The 9,627-nt window shown below is 44.5% G+C and overlaps 1 protein-coding gene across 4 annotated transcripts in view; it reads left to right on the forward strand.

Annotated features, from left to right (window-relative positions):
• LOC119961865 (dual 3',5'-cyclic-AMP and -GMP phosphodiesterase 11A-like) overlaps nt 1–3,421 on the forward strand; it is a 536,876-nt gene extending 533,455 nt beyond the window's left edge. For all 4 annotated transcript variants that reach the window (XM_038789314.1, XM_038789315.1, XM_038789316.1 and 1 more), the window contains one exon: nt 1,878–3,421. In XM_038789314.1, the coding sequence (XP_038645242.1) occupies nt 1,878–2,021 (144 nt within the window). In that variant the 3' untranslated portion in view covers nt 2,022–3,421. The remainder of the gene's footprint in view (nt 1–1,877) is intronic.
• Nucleotides 3,422–9,627: the final 6,206 nt, after the last annotated feature.

Consider the following 9,627-nt stretch of genomic DNA (forward strand, 5'->3'; position numbering starts at 1 on the left):
AAACCAGAGATGACAACTCTGTCTGTCCTGGCTTTTAACTTCCAGCCAAACTCCCTAAACTTGTTTATTACCTCCACACCCCTTTTCCTACCTACGTCTTTGGTACCAATGTGCACCACGACTTCTGGCTGCTCACCCTCCCCCTTAAGGATTCTGAAGACACGATCCGAGACTTCATGAACCCTGGCACCCAGGAGGCAAAATGCCATCCGAGAGTCTCCCCCGTGCCCATAAAACCGCCTGTCTGAACCTCTAACCATTGGGTCCCCTATAACTAGTGCTCTCCTAATCTCCCTCCTTCCCTTCTGAGCCCCAGACCGGACCTCGTGCCAGAGACCCGGTCACTGCAGCCTACCCCTGCTGGGTAATCCCCCCCAACAGTATCCAAAGCGGGATACTTATTGGTGAGAGGAACGACCACAGGGGATCCCTGTACTGACTGCTTCCTCCTCTTCCCACCTCTAACTGTTACCCAGCTACCTTTGTTCTCAGGTGTAATATCCAATGTCAGCAATCAGCCCATTGTGTGATGACTTGCTTACTGAAGGTTAGTTTCAGTTGCATTACAGTGAGGTTTCCCTTTGCGCTGAATGTACATCGGGCTTTGAATGAAGGCTGCAATCCTATATGCATTCGCTGCAAAATGTATAAGTTATTTAAGGTTATGAGAGGAGCATATAATTGTAAATGTAAACATATTTAGTGTTCTGCATTAATACAAAGGGATGGTGAACTCTCATTCCTTGATTGACCTAGTAAGTTATCTAAAGGTTTCCCTGCATGGTTTCCAAATGCATCGTATGGTTGAACAATCGCTAACACTGGCAGGAACCTCTTCCCAGCACTCCAAAGTTACCTTTTTGGGGGCTTCTGGTGCACATTGAAGATAGCCTATCTCCTGTGAATCACATCGTCTAGGAAGAGGCCAACATCTCGGCAAACTGGATAGATCAGTGGCCAACTGCACTCTTTGGAATTTTGCTTCCTTCCAACTTTTCAGCAAAGTGGAAGGCTGCCTCTGAAAGTTGGGAACATGTAGCTGAATGAATATGATCTGGAGAGCGAGACGAGCTGCAGTCAGTCCCAAAGGGGGTCATTACAGACAGCCGTAATTTTAGTTGCTGACTACTCTTTACATTTTAAACAAAGCTCTTCTCTAATACTTTTAACTTATTGACATGTCAATCTTTAGCTTACTACAGACAACATCAATATTTACCTAGTGTTGTCAGAACACTAATTTTGATATCAAAGAAAATTTGAGTAATACAGCTGGTTTGATAAGATTGCTAGCTTGAGGGATTTTACTGTTTAAAGTTGGATTGACCATTTAAAAGGTAGACTTTTTTTGCACTGTATTATAATCATGGATAGAATCACTGATATTGTGGAAAGATTTACAATTCTGTAGCTGGGTTCTGATTGTATTACAAACTATGACACCACATATTGCGTAACTGCACATGCCAGCTAGACACCAACATCGATCAGCGTGGTGAAAAATTATTTTCTATCAGCTAGAATTTTTCTTGTACCCAAAATCATTTGTTATATTCTTTAATCAGTACAACTGTGTCCTGTAATGAATAAAACATTTGAATGACTGCTTATTGTGCAGCTAGGAGACATTATACCATAATTATATCATCTGGGCTTGATGAATGTCACAACATTAAACATAAACTAAATTATTAAAGCTTCTTAAATTTTATATTTTCGAAATATTCTACCCAGATGTCTTGCAAATTCAAAGGAAAGGGTAACTGAGACATGAAAACAGACAAGTACTTTTCCCATTAAAATTAGTATTGCTAATTCGCTATGTGCTGGAATTATTCACATGAAAAATTTATTTCCTTTTCTTAAATGATCCCTAGGCTCTGGTGAAGGTCAACCCAAAACTGAAGCCAATGCTACATGGGATTAAAAGAAACAGGTGCAAGTGGGAGGAGATGCACCGAAAAAGACAAGGCGACAAAGACAATGCCAGCTGCAGCATGTCCACACAAGGCGTCAGTTAAAACCCCGAGCATCATTTGCGAGGATGGGCAATCAGCTTGACTTGGCTATAATTCAACTGGATAAAAAAAAAAATCTTCGGTTGTGATTTGCAAGGGTGATTGACGGTGCTGAAATCCCCAATGAGTTGCTGCACAGTGCAGAACCCCTCTACTCACAATTGAGAGAGAAAACAACAAAATAAGGAATGCGATACAACTATCCTGTTGGATGCTTACGCAGAGGAGCAGAGAAAGCTCTTTTACAAGTGCACAGACAATGCAGCTTCATCCGGTGCTACCAGTTACTAAGGGTTTGCTGTCTTCTGTGGAAAATATATGAAAATAGGAAGCTGGTCTAATGAACATCTATTATTGAGACATCAGGATAGAGAACTGGAGTATTCTGTGCATCCTTTGTAATTGCATCAGCCAAATCAGTTATGAGCCAGTTATTGTCTGCTTTTATGTTCTCCTTCAAATGCTAGAATGTCCTTGTGGTTGTATTTTCTATTTTTCAAATACTTAAACAATTTTCTACTTCAATTCTTCTCTATGTGAGGATGCCTGGGAATCAGTTCTCTGTACTGAAGAAAATGGGAATGATAGATGTACAGAGGCAAAACCCTTTTACAGGCAGCCTTTGACAGGTGGAGCTGTGGTGGTTAGAACTGAATCATAGAGAACATGAGAACACAGCTTTGCTTTTTGCTTTAAGCAAGATTATTTTGAAGCCAGTGGTGGTTGAAGTTGTATGTTAAACAGAATGCATGATGAAGCAAATCATATCAAAGCTGTACAATTAACAGGCTGTGGGTGGCATGGGATTTTGTCAGCATGAAAACTTATAACTAAACAAAACAGAATCTTCAGCTCTGTGTGACATTCTTCACAGCTGAAGGGTCAGAGGGAACACTAGCAGGAGCAGAAACTGAACTGGCTGCTTATCCCTGAAAGTCTCCTGGCCTGATTTGAAGAATTATGCATGCATTTCACATCTGCATCTGTAAAATGTGGAAAAATATTTGTAAGATTGTTCACCCTGTGATGGATAAATTGTTTTGGAGAATGAACACATTGTTTCCCTCCCCTTCCTTCACCACCTATTTCCATTTATGAGTGCTGTAATTCTTTGCCAGCCATTTTGAACAGAATTCCATATTCGTTGGCTGACATCTACAACAATATTCTATGCAGTGACCCTCAATTTATTCCCAAAGACTACTTAGGTGGCTGAGTTGGTCGAACTCTCACCCCCAAGTCACAAGATGCTGTGTTCAAGTCCTACTCTGGGGCTTGAACACAAAAATCAAGGCCAGCACGGTAGCATTGTGGATAGCACAATTGCTTCACAGCTCCAGTGTCCCAGGTTCGATTCCGGCTTGGGTCACTGTCTGTGCGGAGTCTGCACATCCTCCCCGTGTGTGCGTGGGTTTCCTCCAGGTGCTCCGGTTTCCTCTCACAGTCCAAAGATGTGCAGGTTAGGTGGATTGGCCATGATAAATTGCCCTTAGTGTCCAAAATTGCCCTTAGTGTTGGGTGGGGTTACTGGGTTATGGGGATAGGGTGGAGGTGTTAACCTTGGGTAGGGTGCACTTTCCAGGAGCTGGTGCAGACTCGATGGGCCGAATGGCCTCCTTCTGTACTGTAAATTCTATGAAATCTATGAAACACTTCAATGCAGCATTGAGGCAGTGCTGCACTATCAGAGGCACCATTGAGGCTCTGTTTGCTTTCTCAGAGGGATGTAAATGTTTCCAAAGCACCATATCAGAGAGCAGAGGAGTCCTAGCCAATATTAACCCCTGAATCAACATCAATAAAAATAGATTTTCTGGTTACTGCTCTTAAAGATTATTATTGTGGGATTTTGCGATGCACAAATTGGCTGCCATGTTTCCTACATTACAGCAGTGACAATACTTGATTGGCTATAACACGCCTTGAGACGTTTCGAGGTCGTGAACAGTGCTTCATAAATGCAAGTCTTATTTTCTTATTGTGGATGTTCAAAACAGGAAGCCATTCATTTTCAAATTCACACACTACTAGACGTCTTACCCAGCCCAGCTTTTGAATTCAATATGCAAATGTACTTAACCATTTCCTACATAACCCTAATTTCTACATTGCTGTCTTTAAATAGCTTTGACCTTTGAGGTATTATTTTAATCACATCTGATCTCGTTTTAATTCTGTTTCTCAATGTTTATTTATTTTAATTAATTCTAATCATGATGATAATTATCGCCAGTGAAATAAGGCGGCAGCCATGAAAAATACAAAGTTATCACTTCTCGCGAAGTTCCAATCCCAAGATCTTTAGAATCCACAAGACTTTACAAGTATACGATCGTACAAATTAGGATATGTGCAAGATTCTGCATAATCGGTCACCAAATGATCAATGAGACAATTGCCCAATTGTCTTTTGTAAAAAAATAAATAAAAGGTGATATGAAAACCTAAACCAAGAAAAGTGTTATTTCATTATTTTACACGAGCCACATTTATTTGTAAATTAGTTTGCCTTTTATTGAATTCTCTGCCTTTTATGAGTCAGTCTCAATGGACAAAGATCTCTGGTTGGTAGGTTTTGAAATAATGATTCTGTTACAGCAGTACCTCAGCTGAAAGGCATGCACACAGCCAGGAAAACAGATCTTAAGCGCAGCAATGAATTTAACCGATTCATCATCTAAAAGACTGCACTGTTCAGGTAGGGATAAAAATTGATGAATGATTTCTTGTTACTTTGCTGTTTATTCCATACTGTTCCAGCAGGCAAACTGGAGAAACCATTTCAATACTGACTCCTACTGGATTATGGAAGTGTCACAAAAAACAGAATTCACACTTTGCATCTGCAACACAGTGTGAAGGAGACAAGATTTTATGTTTTTTTTGTAAAATACTTTTTTAAGGCATTTGTGATTTTATAGCAGTAACAGTAAACCATAGACAAACAACTATAAACATAGTGCAAAGGCCATCTACCTCCCTCACAGGTCCCACCTTCCTTGGACAGTAATCTAGACGAAACCCCCTCCCACACCGCCAACAGTTAATTTTCTCCAAAGAAGTTTACAAACGGCTGTCACCTCCGGACGAACCCTAGCATTGACCCTTGACCCTCTTACGGCGAACTTGATTTTCTCAAGACTGAAGAAGCCAGCCATGTCATTGACCCAGGTCTCTGATTTTGGGGCTCCAAGTCCCTCCATTCTAACTGTATCCGTCTCCAGGCTACCAGGGAGGCAAAAGACAAGACGTCGGCCTCTCTCGCCCCTTGGACTCCCGGGTCCTCTGACACTCCGAAAATCGCCACCTCTGGACTCGGTGCCACCCTTTTTTAACACCGTGGACATGACATCTGCAATCCCTGCCAGAATCCCCTAAGCTTCAAACATGCCCAAAACATGAGTACATGGTTCTCTGGCCCTCCCGCACACCTATCCCAAAACCCTGCTCATCTGGGCCATCGTCATGTGTGCCCAGTGAACGACCTTAAATTGTATCAGGCTGAGCCTGGCGCAAGGTGTGGACGTGTTGACCCTGCTTAACGCATCCGCCCAGAGACCTGCCTCTATCTCTCCTCCTAACTCACCCTCCCATTTGTGCTTTAGCTCCTATGTCTGCGTTTCCTCTGACTCCATGAGTTCTTTATAGATATCTGAGACCTGCCTCTCTCCTACCCATACTCTAGAAATTGCCCTAGCTTGTATCCCCCGTGGCGATAAGAGCGGGAAGGTTGGAACCTGCCTTCGCAAGAAATCCTGAATCTGCAGATACCTAAATCCTGTCAACTCAAACTTCTCCTCTAACTCCCTCAAACCGGGGAAACTCCCATCTATAAACAAATCTCCTAGCCTCCCGATTCCATCTCTCTGCCATCCCCGAACCTCTCCATCTAGTCTTCTTGGGGCAAACCAATGGTTGCTAGATTGGAGCCCAAACTGATGCTGCCTCTGCTGTCACATGTTTCCAGACTCTCAGGGCTGCTACTACCACCGGGCTTGTTGAGTACCGGGCCGGTGAGAACGGCAGAGGTGCCATGACTAATGCCGCTAAACTCGTGTCCTTACAGGATGCTGCCTCCATCCACTCCCACACCGACCCTCCCCCCACTACCCACTTCCTAATCATGGCTATATTTGCCGCCCAGTAATAATAGCTAAAGTTCGGCAGTGCCAGTACACCCTCCCACTGCCCCCCCCCCCCTCTCCCCCCCCCCCCCCCCCCCCCCCCCCCCCCCCCCCCCCAATCCCTGGCCCCGCTCCAGCATTACCTTCTTCACTCAAAGGGTTTTACCCGCCCAAACAAAACCGGAGAGCGCCTTATTTACCCGCTTGAAAAAGGCCTTTGGGATAAAGATGGGGAGGCACTTAAAAACAAACAGGAAACTTGGGACTACCATCATTTTCACTGTCTCTACCCTCCCCGCCAGTGATAACGGGAGCATATCTCACCCTCGGATGTCTTCTTTCATTTGTTCCACTAACCGGGTCAAGTTTAGTTTATGTAACAGCCCCCAGTCCCGTGCCACCTGGATCCCTAAATAACGGAAACTACCTCCCACCACTCTGAACGGCAGCTCTCCCAGTCTCCTCTCCTGCTCCTGTGCCTGGATCGCAAACATCTCGCTTTTCCCCCCATGTTCAATTTGTACCCCGGAAAACGGTCAAATTCCCCTAAAATCTCCATGATCTCTCCCATCCCCTCTAACGGGTCGGAGACATACAGGAGCAGATCATCGGCATATAGCGAGATCCTGTGTTCCACCCCACCCCGGACCAGCCCCTGGAAGCTCTGAGCACCATATGGCCAAAGCGAACAGGAACGGAGAGAGGGGGTATCCCTGCTTAGTCCCCCAGTGCAGTCAGCCAGTTCGTTCAAACATTTGCCTTTGGTGCCTGGTACGGTAGTCTGACCCAGTTGATGAAACCTCGACCAAACCAGAACTGCCCCAACACCTCCCACAGTTAGTTCAATTCCACCCGGTCAAAGGCCTTCTGGTGCATCCATTGCGACCACTACCTCCACCTCCTTTCCCTCTGGGGGCATCGTGATTACATTCAAGAGCCTTCTAACGTTGGCCGTTAGCTGCCTACCCTTAATGAACTCCGTCTGGTCTTCCCCTATCACCTCCGGGACACAGTCTTCTATCCTTGATGACAAGATTTTAGCTAACAGTTTGGCATCAACTTTCAACAGGGAGATCGGCCTGTAAGACCCGCACAGCTTGGGGTCCTTTCCCTGCTTCGATCAGTGAGAGCTGCTTGGCCCTGCAGAACCCAGCATGCCTTTTTGCCAGCTCTGCTCCAATGTTCTAATATATTCAGACCTTGTTCCCCTCCCATTCACATTCCGCTTCTCCCTGACCCATCGTAGGATCTTCTCCTTCTCCACAAGCCTGTGGTGCCTCAATCACTGCCCACGGCGGCTCACCCGCTCCTCGCTCCTGCCTTAGAGACCTGTGTGCTCTATCCACCTCTGGGGCTTTATCCAGCACCTCCTGCACCAGCCCCGCCAGCATCCTTGAGACGTATCTCGTAGTACTCATGTCTTCCACACCTTTAAGCAAGCCGATACGCAGGTTCTGCCTTCTAGATCTGTTCTCCTGCTCTTTATAGGGTCTTTTTGCATAAGCCCCCCAGGAGCCCCACCTCTGCTTCTGTAAGATTTCCCATATGTCTCACTCATAGATAAATTTTCAGTCCGGTTGAATAGATATACGAAGCACTGTTTATTTCTTTAAGAACTAATTTGGTGCATTTGCACAAAATTAAATCGAGAAGCTTTTCTTTGTACATTGAAATGTCCTTGAAACACTGAAGAGTGAAAGCACAAACTTCAAAATAATAGTGACTCCAGATTTACAAATTAAAAGTAATTTCAACAAAAGGCCTTCTTCAAAGTAATTTTCTCGAATGCTTCAAGGATTCTCTGACGGCTAAAATTCTTCTCTCTAATTAGTCAAATGGATCACATTCTTCAGTGAATCCTTATCTGGGCTTAGCCCCTTACTTAGTTTTATTGGTCACTTAACAGGCGATTGGTTAATTAGACATTAATCAATTACTCCAAATTAATTAACTAACTTTCCCACGACTCTTGTCCCAAGTTCAAACTCTCTATGTGATGTCTGGTCTCAGTTATGAGATTGTTTAAAACTCGTTGAATGTACCCTCATATCGTTTACTTGCAGTACATTATTCACATTTGAGACATTCATGGACAGTATTCAAAAGTTTTGCCAATTTTATAACTTACTCATATTTCTATCTGAAACCATGACTTTGGCTTTGTGGATATTCCATTTTCTGTCTCAGTACTGAATTAAATAATTATACTGCATCAATTCTTAAAGGTCCCAAATAAATCAATGAAGCAATTAGTAAATCAATAAACCTGTAATCTATCACTCAACCCTTTTTTATTATTTCAAACTTAATCAAATAGATCAATTAATAGATTCATAAATAATATTAATATTTAGGGAAGAAATCTGTCATCCTTACCTGGTCTTGCTTACATGTGACTCCAGATCCACAGACTGTATGGGAAGGTATTTAATTGGGGGAGGGGAAATTATACTGCTATTAGACAGGAGCTGAGGAGCATAAAATGGGAACAGTTGTTCTTGAGGAAATGCACAACAGTAATGTGGGGGTTGTTTAAGGAGCACTTGCCGCTGCGAGTGCTGGATAGTTTTGTCCCATTGAGACGAGGAAGGAATTGTAAGGTGAAGGAGCCTTGGATGACAAGAGAAGTGGAGCTTCTAGTCAAGAGGAAGAAGGAAGCTTACGTACGGTTGAGGAAGCAAGGACCTGGCACGGCTCTAGACGGTTACAAGGTAACCAGGAAGGAACTCAAAAATGGACTTAGGAGAGCTAGAAGGGGGCATGAAAAAGCCCTGGCAGGAAGGATTAAGGAGTAAATCTTGCAGCTTTAGCTGCGGATATGGGCTCCCACAATTACGGTTTGGAGTCCGTGCATTTGCATTGTGGCGGCCTCCAGTGGGCGTGCCGAGCTCCATAGCGGACTCAGACCGCGGAGCCAGACGGAAAAATGAGACCCCCCCCTATTGGCCGTGCACCCGAGCATCTAACCACGCAGATCTAATCCCCTCCCCCGGTCTCTGATCCCCCTGCCCCTGACCAGGGCAGCCATGGACTGAGTCCACAGCCGCCACACCAGCATCCCAACCGGCAATAAGTGATTAGTTCGACACCATCAGGAACTCGGCTGGTCGGGAGCGGAGGATTGCTGGGTGGGCCTCTGGCAATGGCCTCCTGGTGGCGCAGCGTACTCCATGGTCACGCCGATTTTCAGGTCCCGGAGAATTGCCAAACCGTGAAAGGGAAAGGCCGCGAATTCGGCACGGAGGCTGCGGCGAATCCAACCCAAGATATAGAGAAAAAACAACTGCAAAGAACATAACCAGGCCTTGCACCACTGAAACTCCGAAGGATCCCAACCATTCCGTAGCCCAACTCCAAAGAGATGGACTCGGATTGTTTTAATTTTTCCACTTCCTTTTGATTTGTTTTGTCAAATTAGTGATTTCTTTGGAACTATCTTAAATATAAGTACAACATTTTGATCCAATCAGGGCACGTGTTCCATC

This window comes from Scyliorhinus canicula, chromosome 2 (assembly GCF_902713615.1).
Source record: "Scyliorhinus canicula chromosome 2, sScyCan1.1, whole genome shotgun sequence".
NCBI classification, from domain to species: domain Eukaryota; kingdom Metazoa; phylum Chordata; class Chondrichthyes; order Carcharhiniformes; family Scyliorhinidae; genus Scyliorhinus; species Scyliorhinus canicula.